The sequence below is a fragment of the Jaculus jaculus genome, chromosome 5 (genome assembly GCF_020740685.1).
Source record: "Jaculus jaculus isolate mJacJac1 chromosome 5, mJacJac1.mat.Y.cur, whole genome shotgun sequence".
Lineage (NCBI taxonomy): Eukaryota > Metazoa > Chordata > Mammalia > Rodentia > Dipodidae > Jaculus > Jaculus jaculus.
Window position 1 is genome coordinate 158,081,495 of NC_059106.1, and position 24,897 is coordinate 158,106,391.

The window sequence follows — 24,897 nt, forward strand, 5'->3', positions numbered from 1 at the left end:
TCTACCTCGGGGGAAAAAAAAAAAGCATGTGAAAATATGTTGCTCACAAGAGAAAGAAAATTTGATTCGTGTCAGACTGCTTGGTGGCAGTGCTCTATGTTAGAGTTGTTCATTGCCTACAAAGCTGTGTGAACAGCAGGGACATGAAGCCGGTCTGTGGCCTTCTTTCCTGCCATCTTTATCTTCCCCATTCCTTCAGCGTGGCCAGCATGAGACAGGTTGTGTGGACCGGAGGCCTGCTCTGTGTTTCTGTGCTTTGGGATGGGGTCTGTCCCTGTGCTGCCAGCTTTGTCTGTCCAGATGACGATCTGAGCAGCGCATGGGCAGGTAGGGTCGTGGTCTGTCAGCCTGAAGGTGTGCTCATGGTCAGGGAACATGCATTCTTCTGCTGCTGCTTTTTTATTTTTTTTTTTAAATTTTATTTATTTATTTATTTGAGAGTGACAGACACAGAGAGAAAGACAGATAGAGGGAGAGAGAGAGAATGGGCACGCCAGGGCTTCCAGCCTCTGCAAATGAACTCCAGACGCGTGCCCCCCCTTGTGCATCTGGCTAACGTGGGACCTGGAGAACCGAGCCTCGAACCGGGGTCCTTAGGCTTCACAGGCAAGCGCTTAACCGCTAAGCCATCTCTCCAGCCCTGCTGCTTCTTTTTTAAAGATTTGTTTGTTTGTTTATTAGAGACGGGGGGGGGGGAGGGAAAAAGATAGAATTGGTGTACCAGGCCACTGAAAAAAAACTCCAGATGCATGTGCCACCATGTCATCTGGCTTATGTGGGACCTGGAGAATTGAACCAGGGTTCTTAGACTTGCAAGCATGCGCCTTAACCATTAGGTCATCTCTCCAGCCCTTCTTCTTCTTTTTTTTTTTTTCTTAAGGTAGGATCTCACTCTGGCCCAGGCTGACCTGGAATTCACTCTGTAGTCTCAGGATGGCCTTGAACTCACGGGGATCCTCCTACCTCTGTCTCCCAGGTGCTGGGATTAAAGGCTTGCACCACTATGCCTGGCTCTGCATTCTTTTTTTTTTTTTTAAATATTTATTTATTTATTTATTTGGGCAAGACAGAAGGGAGAGGCAGATAGAGAGAGTGGGCACACCAGGGCCTCTAGCCACTGCAGATACATGCACTACTTTGTGCCATGTGGTTTACGTGGATACTGGGGGAGTTGAACCTGGGTTCTTAAGCTTCACAGGCAAGTGCCTTCACCACTAAGCTATTTCTCCAGCCCTGCATTTTTGTTTGAGGTTGTGCACTTGAGATACAGGTGGGCCCAAGTTTGCTGTAGTTCCCTGACGTCTCCAGCTGTGTGCTATACCAAGAGTTTGGGATAGGATCCTATGGGAAAAAGAAAAAAGTGTTGAAGTTGAGGCAGAAAAGAAAAACAACAGGAAATGTGTGCTTGAGTTCCAATATTTCTTCATTTATTGGCAAGTCCCTCTTCAGGTTTGGTCTAGAGTCCTTTTCATGTGGTCCTTGACTGAAATTGTTACATTTTTGAAAATTGTTTGCCTGAACTGATCTGTTTGATTAAAATTAGAAGAATTGTTGTTGAAGTGGGTATTGAACCCAGTACCTTGTGTATTCCGGGTAAAGACTTCAAAACTGAGCTGTAACCCTCAGCCCTGTAATCATATGTGTGTGCGTGCTTGTGTGCATGTTTGGTACAGAACCTCATGTGTCCCTGGTGGGTCTTGAACTCGCTAGGTACCCAAGGACGGCTTGAACTCTTGACCTTCCTGCCTCCTTGTGGGCCCGCACCCCTTGCACACGTTTTTTGTTGTTGTTGTTGTTCATTTTTTATTTATTTATTTGAGAGCGACAGAGAGAAAGACAGATAGAGGGAGAGAGAGAGAGAATGGGCGCGCCAGGGCTTCCAGCCTCTGCAAACGAACCCCAGACGCGTGCGCCCCCTTGTGCATCTGGCTAACGTGGGACCTGGGGAAGCGAGCCTCGAACCGGGGTCCTTAGGCTTCACAGGCAAGCGCTTAACCGCTAAGCCATCTCTCCAGCCCTTGCACGCGTTTTAAGTGGGGGTGCACTGCACTCTTTATGCGGTAGCGGGTTGTCACCAAACGTTGAAACGCGGTGCTCTTCTTTCTTCCTAGGTATAGGAGGTCTTGCCAGCATGCCAGCACTCACAGCTGTCGCTCCAGTGCCAATGGGATCCATCCCAGTTGTTGGAATGTCTCCACCCTTGGTATCTTCTGTCCCTCCCGCAGCAGTGCCTCCCCTGGCTAACGGGGCTCCCCCGGTCATCCAGCCTCTGCCTGCATTTGCCCATCCTGGTATGTGACCTGATGAGCCAGACCTTTTCTTCCTACAGCTTCAATTGTGCTGCTCTTTCTTTAGTTCTTTTGTCCTTTTCTAATTATATTTAAGTGCTATTTTGTTCCAGAGGAAGATACCTTTTATTTATTTATTTTTTTTCTAGTTGACTTCTCATTTTCCCCCTCAGTTGATTAAATGGCAAATGCTAAGGGTAAAAAGGGAAAGTAATGGAATTTAGACCTCTGGCCACTCTGTGAACAAAGGTGCACTCAACAGTGAAAGCCAGGAGCCTGATTTCTTACAAGAGCTTGATAAGAACCACAGAGGTTGGACAGTATTGAACATTTTATATTTCATGTATCATTTACTACTTTTCTTTGCTCTTGTGAATTGCTAAGTAGCTATCCAGCCCTCTGTGAATAGAATTATGTGGAGAGAAAAAGTGAGCATTGTGTATTTTTAAGGGGATGAATGAATTTGACAGAATGGGAAGGAAGGCAACTGAATGACTAAATGTAAGCTCACAGTATTACGTGCTTGCTTAATTGAAGGAAAGGATGTCGTTGAGTTCTTGGTTTAGTTAATTTTGTTTTGAGACTTTATTCAAAGTCTCTTCCTTTAATTAAGAAAGCATCAGCTGTAGATGTAGCTAGCGTTAGTCTAACATCATAATGAATTCATATCCATATGGAAATTTTTCAGAAGCCATTTGGGTATAAGTACAGAAATCTAATGGTTACGAGAGCTTAATTTTTAGCATTAAATTTGTAACATCATTTCTGTGCCTGTGGTGCCCTAAATTTACTATTCAGGTCATATCTCTTGAGTTACAGCCAAAGAATTTCGTGAATCTCTTTGATTTAGACCTTCTTGCCACATGCAGTTTGTCACGTGTGACTGAGCTCAGGCATATAGCGGCTGGAAGAAGCAGGCAGTGGTAGCTCCAGAGGCATGACTGCCCCAGGCTCTGTGTCTTGTTTTCTTTGTGGCTAAGGCCAGTGTTGCAGAACAGCAGGCAAAGGTGAGGGTCAGGGGCGTGGGTAGGGTTCTGAATGCTTCTGTGGCACACAGCTAGTCCTGTCAAATGAGATCCAGGCACAAAAACTGTCCCTCCCTCGCATGGCTTGCTATCTGGCCCATACTTGGTAGCCTGTGACTTCTTGGCTCCTATACCTGGAGTCAATACTCATCTTGGATGGAAAGAAAATGCTGCCCTATATATTTAACTATGGGCACAGGTCCTATAAAATGTGATACTAAATATTTGACGAAGAATACAATTTTAAAGATGTCAGCATTACTCCTCAATAAGGTGAATCTTGACCGAACAAGTAACTCTGGATATGTTTTTGGCAAGAACGTAAGAAAACAGAAGGGGAATTGTTCCTGAATCCAAGCTGAAGAAAGGAGGAATTATTTCTGCTTCAGATTTTATGTTATTTTTGTGAATAGGGAAAAATTTTCTTATATAATTAAGTTTATTCAACATCTGATTTTTACAGCAGCCACATTGCCAAAGAGTTCTTCCTTCAGCAGATCTGGTCCAGGGTCACAATTAAATACTAAGTTACAGAAGGCACAATCATTTGATGTAGCCAGGTAAGCCTGCCTTTTTTAATGGGATGTTTAATTAAAGCCATTATCTGATGCAAATACACATTTGAAAATGAATTGTGTTCTTCTTTTGTTTATACTTACATAGAATGCTAATGATTTTTAAAATTCTTGGTAATGTTACTCAGATTTATCATTTATTGTTGCCAAGATGGCAGAAATCAGGGGCGTGGCATCTCTTAAAGCTGTCCTGTATATTTCAAGGGAAAACAGTCATGCGGTAGAGGCTGGAGTACTGCTCAGTAATGGTAGAACAGTCAATGAGCGTGTGGAAGGCCCTTATTTTCATCACCAGCACCAAAAAGAAAAGGAAAACAGAATAGAGGAAGAAAAGAATAATTGTGAGGGTGGGGGGAGAGGAAAGCAAATTGTCTTGTATTAGTCATTTAAAAGTTTATGACTTTTTTATATGAAGATTCAGGCCACAGTTGGTCTTAGTTTCACTTTTGCCTCTTAGTATCTCATGGAATGTCTGGCTAATTAGTATTAACTATTAAAGACCAAATTTTAAAAAATATTTTAAGCCGGGCGTGGTGGCATACGCCTTTAATTCCAGCACTTGGGAGGCAGAGGTAGGAGTATTGCCATGAGTTCAAGGCCACCCTGAGACTACATAGTGAAATACAGGTCAGCCTGGGCTAGAGTGAGACCTCCTCGAGAAAAAATTATTTATTTATTTATTTGTTTGTTTGTTTATTTGAAAGAGGGAGAGAAAGAGAGAAAGAGGCAGGTTGAGAGAGAGTATGGCCAGGGCTTCTAGCCACTGCAAATGAACCCCAGACACATGCTCCACTTGTTTGTGCATCTATCTGGCTTATGTGGGTAGTGGAGAATTGATCCTAGTTCCTTAAGCTTCAGAGGCAAGCACTTTAACTGCCAAGCCATCGCTTCAGCCCAAGACCAATTTTTATAAAATGAGTCATTTAGATTAATGAAGAGTTCATATTCATCAAACATGTAGCTCAATTTTAAGAAAACTTTTATGACCTTATTGCTTATGTTTTGATCAATCATGGTTTCATTTTATCTTTCATATTTTTTTCTTACTTTGTAGTTCCCCCTTTGCATTCTGCTATACCACTCTAAGATGATATGGTGATTTCAGATTTTTTTTGGTGGCGGCGGCGGACAGATCTTCACTTTGTAGCCTAGGCTAACCTGGAACTTTAGCCTGGGGTTACAGCCATGAGCCACCACATCCAGCCAGAAGTTTCTTTTAAAGTGAATGGAGTCATTTTTCTTTAAAGTGAACATGTTGAATATAATTCAATAATGCTTTACTTTAAAATGATTTAAAGAAAATCTATAAACTGACAAACTTAGTGCCAAAAACTTCATGTCCCCTCCCCCCTCCATCCTCACTTTATGTCTGTCACATTTCCTCTGCTATAGATGAAGACCAGCTCAGAGGCAATACCTCACCCAGTATAGATGAAGACCAGCTCAGAGACAATAACTCACCCAGTATAGTGTTATGCATAAGTAACAACGCCCAGAGGTGCACTCAGTTCTTTCTGACTTTAAGGCATGTGTTCCTTCCTATTTGTACAGATTTTCTCTTAAAAAAACAAAACTTTAAGCCGGCATAGTGCTACACAACTTTAATCCCACCCAGCCCTGGGGAGGCAGAAGTAGGAGGATCTTTGTGAGTTCTAGGCCAGCCTAGAACTACTGAATGACATCCAGGTCAGCCTGGGCTAGCATGAGATCTTTCCTCAAGAAAAGCAAACATGTACAAGTTCGTGTGCTTACTTAGGATTGTACTCTTGCAGCCCTTACTGAGCATCTGCTTTGCCAGGCACCTTACTGATCCCACTTAAACCTGCGCAGTAAATACTGTGAATGAGCAACTGGACCTGGAGAAGTCACTTTCCATGCCCGTAACTTACAGCATAGTAAATGACAGGGCTGAGATTTAAGCTCCCCTGGACCTGCTGAGGTTCTGTGTTTTCTCTAACTCTTCACAGGGGATTTTGGATTCTGCCTTAAAGTTGACTTGTAACATGTGGATGAGTGTTAACAAACCTAATGCTGTAAGATAAGTGGATTTTGCATGTTAGTAGTTATCTTTTCAGTAGCTGAAAGTTTCAAGTTTTTGTGATGGTGGTATCTAACTTATAGGTAACATATTACTGAGTTTTCAGTCCACTTAAATTCTCAGGAATTTGGCAGAGGGCCATGACTTGACACGTGTTATCTAGGAAGACTTCTGTGTGCAACACCCTTCATCCGTGCGGTGCAGGAGTAAGATAGTGTCTCAGCACATAGGCAGGAAGCGGAGCAGGAAAACATTAGTTAAGATGAGAGAGTTGTTGCAGACGTGCTCACAGTGGACTAGATCATGGTAAGTGTTTTCATTAAGAAATCCATACGAGTTGATGAATTTATATAGTTACTTTTCAGACGTTTCGTACCTGCTTCTGCGCCTTTACAGATTTTGTTTAGGAAATATTAGAACATAGATACCACATGTCAGTGGTGACTAAATGTATGTGTAAGTTTAGTTTTGGTATATGGGAACTGGATGTTCCTGTAAGAACGAAGGAAAATGCACACCTGTCATCTGCCTGGAACCAGAATGCCATTTTTTTCTGTCCGCTCAACCATCGTGTTTAAATTACTTGACTGGAACACTGGACTCTTAGAAACCATCTCTGCCAATCTGACACTTGTGGGCCATGCGTCTGAGGAAGGGATTGCCAGGAGTGTCTTGACCAGACTGACTGTGAGCTGGGGTTTCCTCGGGTCGGATTGTGGCACAGTAGCAAGTAGGCATCTGTGTTGGATCACTGACAAGAAAGGGGAGCTCCGTCCAGTACCGCTCTGCCGATTGGCGGTGCCCTGGACATATCCTGTTTCCTCTCTGGAACACTTTCCGTTTGCTGGGAATTTAAGCCTCCCAAGAGGCAGTGTTTCAGGTTTTTAAGAAATGGGCCCCTGTATTGTTTTAGAGAAAGGTAAATATTTGTGGAGAGTACCTTTCAAAAGCACTTCATCATTAGCACTGCTTGTGGCCAAAGGAGAGATTTTGTACACACTCGAGAACTTTAAATTACATATAGAATATGAAACAGTGACATGGTCTGTTGTTTTTCCTTATTTCTGGAACAGTAATTTATTTAACCTACTTTTATTTATTTGTATGTCAGAGAGAGGGAGACAGATCAAGAGAGGAAAGGCGCACCAGGGCTCCCAACCACCGAAACAAACTCCAGATGCATGCGCCACTTTGTGCATCTGGCTTACACACGTACTGGGGAATTGAGCCTGGGTCTTTAGGTTTCACAGGCAGGTGCCTTAACTGCTAAGCCATCTCTCCAATCCTAACTTACCTATTCTTAAAAAGAAAATGTTTTTGAGCCAGGCGTAGTAGCACATGCCTTTAATCCCAGCACTCGGGAGGCAGAGGTAGGAGGATCGCTGTGAGTTCAAGGCCACCCTGAGACTACATAGTGAATTCCAGGTCAGCCTGTGCTAGAGAGTGCAACTCTACCTCGGGGGGTGGGGGGGAGTTTTTCATGTCCTAAACAATGGGGAAGGGCTAGGAGTGTGGCTCAGTAGAGCATGTGTGTGCCCACAAGGCTCTGAGTGATCACCAGCGACAAAGTTAAAGCTAGATATTTAGACAAGTTATTAAGGAACTCAGGTTCCTTACCTGTTCTTACTCTTCTCTCCTCCTCTTCTCCCCATAGTGCCTCTCCTGCGGCAGAGTGGGCTGTGCCCCAGTCATCAAGGCTGAAATACAGGCAGTTGTTCAACAGCAATGACAAAACCATGAGTGGACACTTAACAGGTATTTACAGATTAAAATCAATGCAGTGAAATATGATCTTTGTTCTAAATACAGACGGATTTCTAGTTAGTAGATCAAAGATATTTTCCAAATGTCTTTTTCTGTTTTCTTTGTGTTATCTTGGGTTCTCAGCTACTGATAACTCCAGCAAGAGTTGCCCTATTCCTCTCTGCCTCTGGCCTTTGCCCCATGGCCTGCTGTCTAAACGGAACATAGTCCAGGCATTCCCCTGCACCTTAAAGCAGCTGATGGAAAACTAGGCACCAGCAGAGAATCAGTGCTGTGAGCAGAGTAGCATCAGGTTCTGAAGTCCACCTTCGCAGATGGACTTGAAGCTGCGGGGGGGAGGTGAAAGGTAACTGGTTAGGCAACATGTCTCTGCCACTGACTTGCTGGGGCTTCTTTGTGTCTCATTTCTTTATCTGTTTTCGGTTTTTTTGAGGTAGGGTCTCACTCTAGCCCAGGCTGACCTGCAATTCACTATGTAGTCTCAGAGGACCTTGAACTCACAGTGATTCTCCTACCTTTGCCTCCCGAGTGCTGGGATTAAAGGTGTATGCCACCACTCCCGGCTCATTTTTTTTCATCTTTGAGAGACCAGAGTTAATTCATGTGATGTCAGTGATTTTTTTTTTTTTTAAATACGATTCTGGGGCTGGAGAGATGGCTTAGAGGTTAAGGCATTTGCCTGCTAAGCCAAAAGATCCTGGTTCAACTCTTCAGGACCCATGTAAGCCAGATGCACAAGGGGGCGTGTGCATCTAGAGTTCGTCTGCAGTGGCTGGAGGCCCTGGTGTATCCATTCTCTCCCTTTCTTTCTCTCTGCCTCTTTCTGTCTCTCAAATAAATTAACAAAATATATTTTTAAAAATATGATTTTGTTACCATATTAAAAGGTGCTAGAGAAATATTTTAGGATATATTTCAGAACATTTCATGAAGGGTTAAGTACTTAAAACCTAAAGTAACTCAGTACAGTCAGTAAAGTGCTTTACTCACATTTGGAAGCCCCAGATTAGGTCTGTTATCCCAGCACTGGGGAGGCAGACAGGAGAATCCCTGGTGCTCACTGGCTAGCCACTGTAGGCTAGTTGCCAAGCTTCAGGCCAATAAGAGAGACTGTCTCAAAAGCAAAAAACAAACAAACAAAAAAACAGTGAATGGTACATGCTTACATGCATGCATACATGCAAACAATAACCAAGTCATTGGAAAGGAAAGAAAATATATCTTTAAATAAATGGGAAATTATGGATTAATATTTCTGGGTTGGCCTGGGCAAACTAGTTTGTGTATATATTACATAAAACATTTTCGCAGTTTTTCAGCCATAACCCTTCCTCCAGCACGCTGTTTTCATTGTTTTTATTACCCTGTTTGCTGGCACATCCTGGAGCAAGCCCGTAGCAGCTGAGCGTGTAGCTCACTAGACCACCGCTTGCCTAGCGCGTGCAGGGTTCTGAGTTCCACCACCAACACAGATCACAGGTCAACGCTTGACTGTCCACAGTAGTGTCAAGTCCTGTTTGCTGTGGTATGTTCAACACCTGTCCTCTACACACCTAGAAGGACATTGCCATTGAATCTGAAAATATTTCTTGAAAATATTATTGATACTTGTTGTGAGCTAATTATAAGGTTGTGCTCAAATGCAATACTGATTTAGAAATTCTTTCATGGGTAGTGTGTAATTTTTTAAATTAATAAATTTGGGGGGAAGAGAGAGAATAGGAACACCAGGGCCTCTAGATAATGTAAACGAACCCCAGATGCATGTGCCACCTTGTGCATCTGACTTTACATGGGTACTGAGGAATTGAACCTAGGTCCCTTGGCTTTGCAAGCAAGCAACTTAACTGCTAAGCCATATCTTCAGCCTGGTAGTTTGTAATTTTATGAATGATAAATGCACTATATGAAAGTTAATGAACCAGGCATTTGAATATATGTAAATACTATGTATATAAGACAAAAAGCAATATTTGAAATATTCCACTTGCTTCCAGCAATAATTTAGGGTATAAATTTTATTTTCATACCAGACCTTTGTGCTGTCATATCAGGTGGCAATAAATAAAATTATTTTCCCTTTTGTACTTAGGAGTGTTTCCTCGTAGTGGAAGCATAGCTGATGATCTGAGGCAGATAAAATGAAAGGACAATGGTACTCATCACCACTGTGAAAATAATTATATACACTCAGAATCTAAAAGCTAAGGGATAAAAGGAATATCCAGAATGTTGAACAAAGATCCTAGTGTGTCAAGAGGCCAAAGGAAAATAACCAATTTTAGTGTATAATTTATATATTATAAGTTACATATAATATCTAATTTCCTGATCTCTGTTCTTTTTTCTCAGTTTTATTTTTTGTTCATTCTTATTTTCGAGGCACTGAAAAGCATTTTCATAAAAACACGTAATTACAACTTCTTAATTCAGTACAATAGTCTTCAGTTTTGTAGTAGTGTCAGCCTTGCATTTAAACCCCAGTTAAGCAAGAGTTGCAGGTCATTGTTTTACTACGACTTGAGAATCTCAGCTATCTATGTACTGCGACTCTCACTCACTTGTGTTTACACGTGCTTTCATTGTTGGCTTTCCAAGAACTGCCTAGCTGACTACACTATAGCTCCATGTGCTTGTGGTTAATCTGCACTGTCCGTTCCCAAAGGAGTTCCTGATTACTGTACGACTGTGTTGTTATATCCTTCTGAGTTCTGGCTCCATCTCTAAGAGCGTGTTGCGGGCATGAGAATGCATTGGTTGGTCCAGTAGACTAAAGTGATCTCTGATACGGGGATATAGCTCTCCCAGTTTGGGAACGTCGTTAATGTCGCCATGGCATTATTTACCCTGTGATTGCCCATGTGACTTAACTGATATACCTACTTAGACATACACTCCTTTCTTCTCTCACAATTTGATGTTGATAAATGTGTTATCGCATCCTTTTCAAAAGAGCGTCAGTTCTGTAAGGTTTTATGAGCTATGGTAGAATGTCTGTGATCTTCTTCATGCTAGCCCTTCTTCTCACAGATAACTTAACACATTACTGTGTTCTGAACAGGGAAAGTGCTATTTGATTATTTGCCTATTGATTAGGAAAGCTAATGTCTTGGTCATTATTTGTCATAAAATATTAATTCCATATAATTCGCCTTCCATAATTTTTCTATAACCTAACATCCCAAAAGTAATCTGTTACATACATGAGTTCCCATGGGGAAGTTCTGAACAGTCATAGCTCAGAATCTACTAGTAGAATGGCAAGTGACAATTGTGATTGGCCCAGTGCAGGCATCAGTACACTTGTCTATATGGAGTGAGAAAGCAAACATTTTAGGCTTGTCAGCCATATATTCCTTGACTCGCCTATGTAGCTGTGTGCTGACCGTGAGAACTCTGCTCTCTGGCGTCACCTTTGTTGTCACGGTGTGGAAGCCGCTCGTTTATCCTGAAAGGACAGGAATGCCAATGTTTCCGAGAAACAGTTTACAAAAGTATGGCCTCTGATCATTTTTGCCAGCCCTTGTTCTAGTTTATTTCTCTCATTTCAAAGGCAAATCACTTCATTTTAGAGAGCTACAGTAGTTTTGTAATGCCACATGTCTCTTGATGTCTGGGGAAAAGCTCCTTCTCCAAGTTCATTGGTAATTTTTTTATTGAATTAGACAAAATGTTGACTTTTTTTCCCTATAGTTTTGAAATGGAAAGAATTGTTACAAGTATAAATGAAAGCATTCATTCAAGTTTTGTTAATTCTCCTTGAACATTGTCAGCATTCTAAATGCAGTTACAGAATCTAAGAAAATATCACTGGGTTTTCTTCATTTCATTTCGTCATATCAGCAGAGATTCTTTCTTATTCTGGGATATTCCAGAACACACATACTCTAGAAATATATTCACATGTACACCCTAAGTGTCACCGAAGTTGAATGGATAATCAATGGTGGTATAATTATATTTTGATATACTTTATAGCAGTGAGGATTTATTTCTACAGCCACTTGCAGGATATTAAACAAAACAAGCCAGACCTAACAGATGACGAACTAAGAAGCTAGAAGTGAGGCTATACCTACTAAGAGGTAACCCTAGAAGAGATGCAAGAGGAACTCCTTGGATGCTGGTTGTATTTTTTCATGGTCTGGAGACTGAGCATTTTCAGTTTAGAAAATGAATTTTAAGCTATGCAAATGTATACTGTATATCTGTATCTACATTGATTACCAATATGAGCTTTCTGCTAATAATTGTTAAAATATTGTCAATAGTAATAAATAGTAACTCACTCACTGAGTGCCAATAATGCGTGTGCCAACACTTTGCTAAGCTCAAAGTTATGGTTCCTTACGCAACAGATCGTAGATGTGACAACCTCAAAAGGACCCTGGAAATGATCAAAGTTACTGTGAGGAAACTGCCTGCTCTGGTCCTTTAGTGTTGTGGTTCATAACCTCCAAGCTGGCCATGCAGGATCATGTCCAATTGAGTGTTTGTTGCTGAGGTGACATTAGAAAACTGGAATAACTAAAAGCCAAGGTCATATGCGAGAGGAGAATCTTTCCATCATGATTGCCACAGCTTTCCATTTCTTAGTCTGTGGACTTTCCTGGGACTATTCCTTCAAAGGCAATCCCAGAAAGCACTCAAAACCGCCAATGGTAGCTTCGGTCTGATCTCTAAAGCTAGTTTCATGCCAATAATTAAGATATTTACAATTACCTTAAGAAATTTAAAGCTGGTTTTCAAAAAAAAAAAAAAAAAAACAAGTGGAAAGCCAGGTGTGGTGGCACATGCCTTTAATCCCAGTACTTGGGAGGCAGAGGTAGGAGGATCACCATGAGTTCAAGGCCACCCTGAGACTACAGAGTTAATTCCAGGTCATCCTGGACCAGAGTGAGACCCTACCTCGAAAAACCAAAAAAAAAAAAACCAGGGTTGGAAAGCTGGCTTAGTGGTTAAGAGCTTGCCTGTGAGGCCTAAGGTCCCCTGTTCGAGGCTCGATTCCCCAGGACCTACGTGAACCAGATGCACAAGGGGACGCATGCAGCTGGAATTTGTTTGCAGTGGCTGGAAGCCGTGGCACGCCCATTCTCTCTCTCTCTTTCTCTCTGTCATTCTCAAATAAATAAATAAAAATGAACAAAAAGTTATTTAACAAAAAAAAACCCAAAAACAACAACAAAAAAGTAGAAACTCCAGGTTTATTTATTTATTCATTTCAGTGGAATAGGAAGTAGTGTGTGCAATGAAGGGACTAGAAAGAAGCTATCTCAAGCTTCTCCCTCCTCTAGATCCTGTCTCTTCCCTTGATGTATGTGGTGATGGTCATGGTGGTGTCAGCTGGTGGTAGCTGAGACAGAAAACATGCACGTTATAGTGATTTAATCCCCAGTATAAAAACCCAGTAGAGAGAAAGGGCAGTCTGGTCAAGGGGACAGGTTGTAACATGGAACTCAATCTTTTACATACTCAGTCTTCACTCATAACTAACTCAACATAAATTGATGGGCCATGTTCCATGGTTTCTGTTCCTTCCCTTTTGAAAAGCCCCTGGGTTATAGCACACACTATGAAGCATGAGCTTGTCCAGCACCTGTGCACGGCACCCTGTCTTTCTACACAGGAATGTTCATCTGTACATCTTTTCTGTGGTTTCTGCTTAGGTCCCCAAGCAAGAACTATTCTTATGCAATCAAGTTTACCACAGGCTCAGCTGGCGTCAATATGGTAAGGAATTATATGTTCTTGGATTTGTGTAAAGACTGGTGTGCCATCCTGGGCTTTTGACTAGTATCATTATTTAGGGTGATATTTAAAGTAGACTTTCATTTTTAATGAGTTGTGATTGCTGCTTTTTCCTTTGCCCTATTAATTTGAAACAATACAAAGAGAGATTAACACAGTGAACTGCCAAGAATTCATAACACATAAAAACTGTCAGCCCAAAGCCAGTCTTGGTCTCACCTCCTCCTTTCCAGTAATTTTCAGCCAAGTCTCAGTTACATCATTTCACTGGGGCTGAGGAGGTGGCTCAGTGGTTAAATATATGTTCTTATTTCTTTTCACCTGTTTTTTTTTTTTTTTTTGCCTTACGTCTTTAAACATAACCATCATACTAGTAGCCCACCTAAAATATTTATCTGTATCCATATCTATGTGTGCACTCCAGAATCTCTTGCCACTACAAATGAATGCCCATCCAACTTTGCCTCAGTGGCTAGGGAATTGAGTATTGGGCCAGCAGGCTTTGTAGGCAAGCACCTTTAACCACTGGTCCATCTGTCCACCCCTCAAACTTTTTTTTTAGAAATGTTTTTTTTAAATATTATTTATTTATTTATTTGAGAGCGACAGACACACAGAGAAAGACAGATAGAGGGAGAGAGAGAGAATGGGCGCGCCAGGGCTTCCAGCCTCTGCAAACGAACTCCAGACGCGTGCGCCCCCTTGTGCATCTGGCTAACGTGGGACCTGGGGAACCGAGCCTCGAACCGGGGTCCTTAGGCTTCACAGGCAAGCACTTAACCGCTAAGCCATCTCTCCAGCCCTCCACCCCTCAAACTTTTTAAATAGCTATTCGTATCAAATTAATCAGCTAATGTTTTAAGCACGGAAACATCTATTCAGTATTTAATGGAAATATCTTTTAGGTCTCTTTCAATCCCTAAGTTCTCCTTTCCTTTTCAATACTTGCTTCCCCAAAGCCTGCCTAAAACAAGCCAGATCATTTACCGTCTAGTTTCTTAATTGTCTAACTCTGATGAATTGTCCTGATGGTGATACTTGATCCATCCCTGTGTTTCCTGTGACATGATAGGCCACTGGAGTAAGTTTCTCGGTCTCAGCACTGGTGACACTTTGGGCCCAGTAGTTTATTGTTGGGGTCTGTGCCGTGCTTCCAGCAGTAACATCTCTGCCTTCTATTTGCCAGATACTAGATAACAGATGCCAATAAACATGGCCCCTTTAAATGTGGGCTTGAGAGGTTGAACTCAGTTCCTCGTGCTTTCATGGCGGTCACTGCATTGACTGAGCTCTCTCCTCTGTTGTTTTTGGTAAGACTACATCAGAGGTCTTACTATATACCTTCTTCAAGAGGCATATAATGTACCTGCCCCCCCCCCCCGTTTTTTTGAAGTAGGATCTCACTGTAGCTGAGGCTGACCTGGAAATCACCCTGTAGTCTCAGGGAGCCCTCAAACTGATGGCAGTCCTCCTCCTACCTCTGCCTCTCAAGTCCTGGAATTAACAGTGTGTGTCACTACGACCAGCTTCACCTGTCTTTTTTTTTTTTTTTAAAATTTTTATTAGGATTGTCCATGATTATATAAAAAAAAAATCCCATGGTAATTCTCTCCCTCCCCCCATCACCTGTCTTTTTTGTAATGACTCTGTTTTTGTTTGTTTTTTGAGGTAGGGTCTCACTGTAGCTCAGACTGACCTGGAATTCACTATGTAGTCTCAGGGTGGCCTCAAACTCACAGCGATCCTCCTACCTCTGTCTCCCAAGTGCTGGGATTAAAGGTGTGTGCCACCACACCCAGCTGTAATGACTTTTAATAAATGTGGTGAACATTGCCTCAGTACTATAGGTTTCCTTACATCTAAATGTTAACTAGGGGCTGGAGAGATGGCTAAGCAGTTATGCGATTAAAGGCACTTGCTTACAAAGCCTGCCAGTTCAGGTTCAGTTCCCTTGTACCTACATAAAGCCAGATGCATAAAGTGGTGTGCATCTATCTAGAGTTTATTTGTAGTAGCTTACAGGTCCTGGCATACCATTCTCTCCCTCCCTCCCTCCCTCCCTCCCTCCCTTCCTCCCTCCCTCCCTCCCTCCCCCCCCCCCTCTGTGTGTGTGTGTGTGTGTTTCTCCCTTTCTCCCTCCCTCTTTTTCTCACAAATAATAAATACATCTACATAAATATTAAAAATATAAATGCTAACTAGAACGATTGATTGACCAATCGATCTCTTTTTATTTTATTGTATTTTTTCTGAGGCAGGGTCTCACTTTAGCCCAGTGGGACCTGGAACTCACTGTGCAGCCTCAGGTGGCCTTGAACTCACTGTGACCCTCCTACCTCAGTCTCTTGAGTGGCTGGACTAAAGGCATGTGCCTCCACGCCTAGCTTTCAATCTCTTTTTGAGAGTAATTTCTTAATAAGTATGCATCTTTTAAAACATAATTTTATGGCTACTTTAACATACGAACATATTGTACATTGGCCACATTTCTATGATGTTTTTTGTTGTTGTTGTTCCTTCTCCCCACCCCCATTCCACTGCGGGCCTTCCTCACAGAGGGTGTCAGCAGTCACCGTGCAGTCATGAGTGCACCAGTCAGTTCCTGTGGGAGGACAGTGCCTCACAGTACACCTTCCCACCCTGTGGCGCTTACATTCTTTCCACCCCTTCTCCTGCAGTGTTCCCTGAGCCGTGGAGGGAGTGTTAGGCGTCTCAGTGGCCTCTTGTTCTCTGCTTTGAAGGGTTTCGCATCTCCTCGGTGCCTGCTGCCATCTCTGTAGAGAAGGTTTTCTGGCTAGCAGTGAGAGGCCATGGTGGACGTGAGAGAAGCGAACTCATCCAGCGCCGGCACTCTGCTTTCTCTTCCGTCATTTGATAGGTCATGGGCCCCTGTGGTATTTGCTGTCATCGGTATCAAGCATGTTCTCCAACCAACAGTGAGAGCAGCATTGATTAAAGGGGATAAGCATAGATACTCAGAAGGTTTTCTGATGGGCATAATATCTCCATTTAGCCCAAGAACAGTAGAAGCTTCCATCTAGGGTCTGTGACCTTCCAAGCCATGGCCTTTTGACTTGGTTTTCAGTGTCAGGCACGAATTCCTTTCCATTGACTGGACCTCATATCCAGTCTAGGAGCAGTTGATTATCCCATAGCTTATGTGCCACTGTTGCGCCAGTGGGTACATCTTGCCTGGCTGGCTGATTTGTAGTTTGCAGGCTCTACCGTTTGTTTATGGTGTGTCTTTGTCATATGTGTTAGTGGCTGACTGGACAGCAGGTGGGGCGTCTCCCCTGCTGACAGACAAGCTGCAGCGTTGGTGCAGGGCCGCTGATGTGGTTTCTTTGCAAGTGGCAGAGGTCTCGTGTGTCAGGGCTTCCCTCGCGTCCCTCCTGCTCTGTAGACATTCCGCCTTCTGCGACAGCATGGACCGGCTGACCATTGCCTTCTGCCTATGACACACTCAGACCTCTGGAGTCCTGGCTGTGTTCCACCATCCTCTGACACATAAACCTGAGATGTATCATTTGTGGAACGTGGTTGACCGTTTATTAGGTTGTTCTCATGATACTAGAATATATTGAAATGCTTATTTTAAATTTGTCATTTGTAACTTGCCTCCCAAGACATTTGAGTTATCCTGTATTAAAATGTTATATTCTCAACTGGGCGTGGTGGTGCACGCCTTTAATCTCAGCACTCAGGAGACAGAGGTAGGAGGATCACTGTGAGTTTGAGGCCACCCTGAGACTTCATACTGAATTCCAAGTCAGCCTGAGCTAGAGTGAGACCCTACCTCAAAAAACCAAAAAAGAAAAAAAAAAGTTCTCCCCCTTCATACTAAAGATACTTCAACAAGTTTCAGCTCCATTTTAGGAAAAATTGGTGAAAATATAATTCCAACTGCCTTCTGTTTTATTTTATTTTCATTTCAAGGTAGGGTCTCACTCACTCTAGCTCAGGCTGACCTGGAATTCATTATGTAGTGTCAGGGTGGCCTCGAACTCACAGTAATCCTCCTACCGCTGCCTCTTGAGTGCCGGCTTTAAAGGTGTGTGCCACCACGCCCGGCTTCCAACTGCTTTTTAATCTGAATACCTTGAAGTAGTTAACAGTGGAGACAAGTTCAAGAATAAGGACAAGCAGGCAGTTCTGTCCATTTGTGGTTCTGTTCTGTTTAAAAAGGGTGCGTGTAATGTGCTGGGGTGGGAAGGTGTGTACTGTGGTGTCCAGCTGGGTGGCGTCGGGAAGGGAGCTGAGGCGGCAGTCGTGGGGACTTGGGTGGTGGTCTTGACTGGGCTGCCGCCCGTGCTGTGAGGGCGCTCGCCAGAACTCAGAGTCGGCCTCTTAGAAAGGTGAAGTTTACCTTGTGGATATCATGCTTTAATTTGTTCCGAGGAAATGTATGCCACCCAAAGGAATTTGAGAATGGCAAGGAAAGTCCCTGAATTTTTGTCAGCTGACAAAGTCCTATTTCTAATATAGCTGTTGTCTTGTTGGCATCTCCTGAACACAAGTGTACTCCTAGAGCTTGTTGAATAGAAGTCACAGTTCATCATCAAAGGTGGTAGAGATTGAATTTCCAGAAGGAGGAGAGAGCCATGCCTTAACTCTGTCTGAGAGCTGGAAAGACCTTTCATTGTAGACATAGACTAGGGAGTGGCTAGTCTGCCCAGTGGGTGGAACCTGACCTGTACCTATTTGTGAAGGCAAGGTTTTATTGTACAGACATGCCCAATCATTTTTATCTCCCTCTCTGTGCATGTGTGTGTGTGTGTTTGTGTGTGTGTGCATGTATACTTGTCAAAGGCAGAATTTGAAATGGCAGGTCTTGTGTCTTACCGACCATGAAGCATTTGCTACCTTACTCCTTACTGATAGCTTGTCAGCCCCTTGTCCAGCACACAGCACTTTAACATTACACAGAGCATGAGCATAAGGTTTTTAAAAGGTCTTGCAAGGATTAAGAAGAGTATCATTACATAGCTTTGCTGAGTGTTGAACACATTCTAGCTCTTGGAATATCTCCTTTTATCCTTCCAACTGTCTGAAATAGTACTGATTTTACAAACTGGCACAGGCAGAGACTGTTGGCCTACGATCAGAATAAGGCAACAGAACTTGTAAATGACTTGTGAATAGTAAGAAGCATGCATTTTCATAAAACTGGATCACATGAATTTTTTGTTGAACTAGGAATCTTTCTGACATTGATCAAGATGGCAAACTCACAGCAGAAGAATTTATCCTGGCTATGCATCTAATTGATGTTGCCATGTCCGGCCAACCACTGCCCCCTGTCCTGCCTCCAGAGTACATTCCACCTTCGTTTAGGTAAGTTATGTTTCTTTCCTTTTTAAAAAAAAAAAAAAAAGTCTTATTTTTATTTATTTATTTTGGAGAGAGAGAATATGGGCACAAGAGGGCCTCCTGCAAATGAACTCCAGATGCATGTGCCACCTTGTACTTCTGGCTTGCGTGAGTCCTCAGGAATCGAACCTTGGTCCTTTGGTTTTGCAGGCAAGCGCCTTAGCTGCTAAGCCATCTCTCCAGCCCAATATGTGCTTCTTGGTAGAATTGGTGTGCTTTCCAAACTTGGCTGTTTGCAGTCCTGGCAAGAAATTGAAATATCTATGAATTCAAAACTCTTTTTTAATCTAAGTTCTATGTTGAGCCTGGTCCTGTTCTTTTCTTCAGAGTTTTATATATTCTAAATGGTAAAAACAATCAAGTACAATATGAAGGTTGTTAATTTTTGTGCCAACTATGGTTGGCACTCACTAGAAATAGTAGGAGCAGATGTTCACAGTGAAAGAGAATCTGAATGCATGTTTGTTTGGGATATAAAGCAAAGAGATCACTGCTGTGAAGCACACGCTGAAGAGGTAAAATGTTAACAATTATCCTGATCTGAAACATAGACTTGGTAGATATGCTGCAAGCCCACATGTCCATTCAGGAGAAGCCCACTGTGGCCATCACCCCAAGCAGTATGTGGACTGTACACACACAACCGCCCAACATGGTCCAACTTCTGTTTTCAAAGGTAAAGGAGTTCTTATAAGCACCAAGAATCCTGAGTGAAACAGGAATAGGAATTTCTCTCATAAGACTTCAGTGTCTACTCCTGTATGGTATTAGGAGCAAGCTAAGGAAAATAAACAGGTAGGAAGCAGCAGGCAGCTGAGACAGTTTGCCTGCAAAGACCACTGAGGGAAACCTAGCATTACAAAATGTTGAAAGAGACCTGGAGAGGTGGCTTAGCAGTCAAGGTGCTTTCTCTTTATTTATTTATTTATTTATTTATTTATTTATTTATTTATTTATTTATTTATTTGAGAGCGACAGACACAGAGAGAAAGACAGATAGAGGGAGAGAGAGAGAATGGGTACGCCAGGGCTTCCAGCCTCTGCAAACGAACTCCAGACTCGTGCACCCCTTGTGCATCTGGCTAACGTGGGACCTGGGGAACCGAGCCTCGAACCGGGATCCTTAGGCTTCACAGGCAAGCGCTTAACCGCTAAGCCATCTCTCCAGCCCCAAGGTGCTTTCTTGTAAAGCCTGATAGGCCAGGTACACAAAGTGGTGCAGTCATCTTTTCATTTGCAGTGGCAACAGGCCCTAGTGTGTCCATTCTCTCTTCCTCCTTCCCTCTCTCTTTCAAAAATTAAGTAAAAAATATTTTAAAAAGAAGAAAATGCTGGGCTGGAGAGATGGCTTAGCGGTTAAGGTGTTTGCCTGCAAAGCCAAAGGATTCCAGTTAGATTTTCCAGGACCCATGTAAGCCAAATGCGCAAGGATGTACATGCATTTGGAGTTCCTTTGTAGTGGCTGGAGGCCCTGGTGAGCCTATACTCTCCCTCTCTTTCTCTCTGTCTCTTTCTCTCTATCAAATAATTAAATTAAAAGAAAATGCAACAGGGCATGATGTGCATGCCTTAATTCCAGCACTTGGGAGGTAGAGGAAGGAGTATTGCCATGAATTTGAGGCTACCCTGAGATTATATAGTGAATTTCAGGTCAGCCTGGCCTAGAGTGAAGCCTTATCTCAAAAAACAAAAACAGAAAACAAAACAAAACAAAAAAGGTAATGCTTTAAAAAAGGGGGGTGGTGCTGGAGAGATGGCTTAGTGGTTAATGTGCTTGCTTGTGAAGCCAAAGGGCCCAGGTTCAGTTCCCCAGGACCCACATAACCAGATGCACGAGGTGGTACATGCATCTGGAGTTCATTTATAGTGGCTGAAGACCCTGGCACATACGTCCTCTCTTCTCTGTTGTGTTTCTCACAAACAAATAAAAGAAACACTGATCAGTGAGAGAATTGATTTGTTTTGAGAACCATGGAGCATAGCAGTCATGTTCAGGAAGGATGGGTGGAGAGGGCTCATAAAGGGAAAGGTGCTGCTTCCAGTTAGCTGCATGCTAATGTTCCCTGGGCAGCTGAGAGCTGGTGATAGCCATTAGCCCTTGTTGAGTGCTTCCTGTGTCTCAGGCGTGGTTCTAACTACTTGATGATTATTAACGAATTCCACCCTTGGGCACTGCCCAAATTTGGGTGGCAGTTTCATGTAGTTTTTCAGATTGAGGGGGGTGCATGGTTCACGGGATGCTAGAAATCAAACCCAAGATCCAGAGCATCCAATGCATGTGCTCTACCACTGTGCTCCTCCCTGCCGGCAACATGTGAACAAACATGGCTGGCACTCAGCATCTGATGACACTCGGATAGTCTGTAGGTCTGCAGACCAAATTGTTATCTTTTCCTTATTATAAATAAAATTGGCTCCATAGTGTAGTATAATTTAAAAGTTATTTTTCATACCTTGCCCAGTTCTACCCACACAGCATTACATAGATGTTTCTTTCTTTCACCATTGCAGAAGAGTAAGATCTGGCAGTGGAATGTCCGTCATTAGCTCGTCATCTATGGATCAGAGGTTAGCAGAGGAACCCGCCTCAGAGGAGGAGCAGCAGCAGTCAGAGAAGAAACTACCTGGTAAGGCAGCCTGTGTGTCTGTCTGCGATTCGAGAGGTTTTACTTGTATGACAATAATGGAAGTGAAAGTTAATTTAGCTTCTGATGTTTTCACTGTTTCTTCAACTGACCAGTCAGAAAAGGACATTTTTATTAGTGTTATCTGAACACTAAGAATTTGGTGTTAAGGTGATTTCATGGTATCACCAATGCTGAAGTAGAAAGTAAGAGGCTAGGGAGATGAGTTAGTAGTTAAAAGCACTTGTTTGCAAAGCCAGCCAGCCTGGTTTTGGCCTGGGTTCAAATTCCCAGTACCCAAGTAAAGCCAGATCCACAAAGTGGCACATGCATTGGAGTATTTTGCCCTCTTTTCTCCTTACAAATAAAGTATACTTGTGGTGGGGGGATAAGACAGACACAAAATAAAAATTAAACTCTCCAATTGTTATTGGTGAATTGGAATGTGCTAAACATTAGAAACATATTTTAAATTTAATATAGCCTTCAATGGTAAATCTATTATCCTATTAAATTAGTATGAGGTAGCTGTGAGTTAGTAATGAGGTGATAATGATACTCCTGAGAAGGACTTGAAATTCATTGAGAAGGGCTGGGCAGTTGGTTCTGATGTTAGAGGCGCTTACTTGCAAAGCCTACTGGCCTGGGTTCAACTCCCCAGTACCCACATAAAGCCAGGCACACAGAAGTTGCGTATGTCTGTACTTCATTTGCAGCACAAGAGGCTCTTGTGCACCTTTTTCTTTCTCTCACAGAAGAGATGAGGGAGCAGTTGTCCAAGTGAGGCATGGAGATGGGAAAGGGGCAGAGCACCAGGAGGCAAAGCAGAGTGAGTGAAGATAGGAAACTATTAAAGAAAGACTATTCTGGAAATCAGAATGGATGCTTAGTAATTATCTTCTCATTGCTGTGAACAACTAACCTGACAGAAGGAACTTAAGGAAGGAAACGTTCAGGTCTGCTTACGGTTCAAGGGGATACTATATTCCAATATGGCAAGGAAGGCATGGCGGCAGGAGCAAGCAGACAGCTCGCCACATCTATAGGCAGGAAGCAGAGGGTGAACAGAAAGTGGGGTTGGGTTGTAAGACCTCAGGGTATGCCCCCCAGTGACTCACTTTCTTCAGCAAGGCTCCAGTGCTGAAAGGTTCCACAGCTTTTCCAGACAGTGCCACCAGCTAGGGACCAAGTGTTGAAACACACAAGCCTGTGGGGGGAGCATTTTTACATTAAATCCCAGCAGGCTGGTACAGTGTGAAACTGTAGAGTTCTGGATTTCAGTTTGTTACTGCAAATTTCAAATACTGCACGTAAGATTTTCTTTGGAAGTAGCATGTTGAAAACTCCAACTTTCCACGGGTGATCCCGTGTTGCACAGTGACGTTTGAAGACAAGAAGCGGGAGAATTTTGAGCGGGGCAACCTGGAGCTGGAGAAGCGCAGGCAGGCGCTCTTGGAGCAGCAGCGCAAGGAGCAGGAGCGCCTGGCTCAGCTGGAGCGGGCGGAGCAGGAGCGCAAGGAGCGCGAGCGCCAGGAGCAGGAGCGCAAGCGGCAGCTGGAGCTGGAGAAGCAGCTGGAAAAGCAGCGGGAGCTGGAACGGCAGAGAGAGGAGGAGAGGCGGAAAGAAATCGAGAGGCGAGAGGTGAGCAGCCAAGGGGCAGCCCCCCGTCAGTGTGCCCAGCTAGGACAGGCTGGTTTCTCTCCAGGAGTCTCAGCCCAGTCAGAGTTGGGTGGCCATCACTGCTACCTGTCAGTCACCCCAAAAAGAAACCCCTCGTCCAGTAAGCAGCTGTTCCCCATTCCTCTTTTCTCCCAGCACCTTGTAACTGCTAATTTTATGTTCTGTCTTTATTGATTTACCTAGTCTATGGAAAGCTTCATAAAGTTGGTATCAGAGTTGGAGAGGGGCCAAGTCAGTCTCTGTCTGTCTTTCCCACTTCAGTGTACTGCTAAAGAAGCAATGCCATGACTCCCTCGTGTGAATAAAAAACAAAGACAAGGGAAGGAATTTTTCCTTATTTGAAAGAGTAGTACACCTGGGCATGTTGGCTCACACTTAACAATCCCAGCACTTGGGAGGCTAACATAGAGGGATCGCTGTGAGCTTAAGACCAGCCTGGGCTATAGAGCAAGTTTCATGTCAGTTTGGGCTAGAGAGACCCTACCTCAAAACAACAACATAAAGGAAAGAAAAAAAGAAAGAGAGAGAGAGAGAGAAAGAAAGAAAGAAAACATATTTTGGCTTCATCTTCCAATTATCACTCTACAAAGTGTGATGCCATCAGCTGCGTTTTGTCCAAGCAGATGCGTAGAGACTAAGAAGAGTTTTTGTTTGGGCTGGAGAAATGGCTTAGCGGTTAAGTGCTTGCCTGTGAAGCCTAAGGACCCCGGTTCGAGGCTTGATTCTTCAGGATCCACTTTAGCAAGGTGCACAAGGGGGCGCACACATCTTGAGTTCGTTTGCAGTGGCTGGAGGCCCAGGCGCACCCATTCTCTCTCTGTTTCTCTGCCTGTCGCTCTCAAATAAATAAATAAAAATAACCAAAGTTTCTTTTAAAAAAAAGAGTTTTTGTTTATTCGTTTCTTTGGTGCTGGAAATGGGTGCAGCAGTGATATGCACAGATTGGCATCACTAGTCCCTGGCGATGTGGAGGAGATGAGCTGCTGTAAGTAGCATCCGTGCTCTGCTCTGCTCAGCAGTCCTGACTCAGTGTGGACTACAGTGGACATTTCCAGATAACTTGTAGCTTTTATGGTAAACGAAGAAACAAATGATTAAAAAGATGGGATTCATAGGTTTTTACAACTCGAGATACATATTTGAATGTTCCTTACTAGAAATCTGAAAAGCTCCCAAATTTAAAACACTACTCAAGGTCCTGGCTTGCCCAATCTCTCTCTCTGTGTCTCTCTTCTATCTCTCTCTGCTTGCAAATAAATAAATTAAAACACTTTTTTAGGGCTGGAGAGATGGCTTAGCAGTTAAGCGCTTGTCTGTGAAGCCTAAGGACTTCAGTTCGAGGCTCGATTCCCCAGGATCCATGTTAGCCAGATGCACAAGGGGGCACACGCATCTGGAGTTTGTTTGCAGTGGCTGGAGGCCCTGGTGCACCCATTCTCTCTCTCTGCGTCTTTCTGTCTGTCACTCTCAAATAAATAAATAAAAATAAACAAGAAAGGTATATTAAAATACTTCTTAAAAAAGTTAGTAGTTTGGATTAGGGATGTTAACCAGTAACCAGTAAAGCCCAAGTAAGTATTTCAGAACCTGGAAAACTCTTTAAGGTCTGAAATTTCTGGTCCCAAGTATTCTGGTAAGGAATATACAGCTTACTTAATGCCTGTTTCAATATAAGAAAACCAAGTTTAGTTTGCTTACTTGATCCATGGAGATTTTAGTTTGATTCCACTTCCTCCTTGTGAGTTTGTAAATAAGGAATGCCTATTGTAGTCCCTAGCGCATTCT

The 24,897-nt window shown here is 43.1% G+C and overlaps 1 protein-coding gene across 9 annotated transcripts in view; it reads left to right on the forward strand.

Annotated features, from left to right (window-relative positions):
* Itsn1 (intersectin 1) overlaps window positions 1-24,897 on the forward strand; it is a 227,127-nt gene that overhangs the window by 82,649 nt on the left and 119,581 nt on the right. For all 9 annotated transcript variants that reach the window (XM_004654454.2, XM_045150359.1, XM_045150358.1 and 6 more), the window contains exons 6-12: window positions 2,112-2,291; window positions 3,777-3,873; window positions 7,581-7,681; window positions 13,357-13,420; window positions 18,635-18,772; window positions 21,320-21,435; window positions 22,811-23,073. In XM_004654454.2, the coding sequence (XP_004654511.2) occupies window positions 2,112-2,291; window positions 3,777-3,873; window positions 7,581-7,681; window positions 13,357-13,420; window positions 18,635-18,772; window positions 21,320-21,435; window positions 22,811-23,073 (959 nt within the window). The remainder of the gene's footprint in view (window positions 1-2,111; window positions 2,292-3,776; window positions 3,874-7,580; window positions 7,682-13,356; window positions 13,421-18,634; window positions 18,773-21,319; window positions 21,436-22,810; window positions 23,074-24,897) is intronic.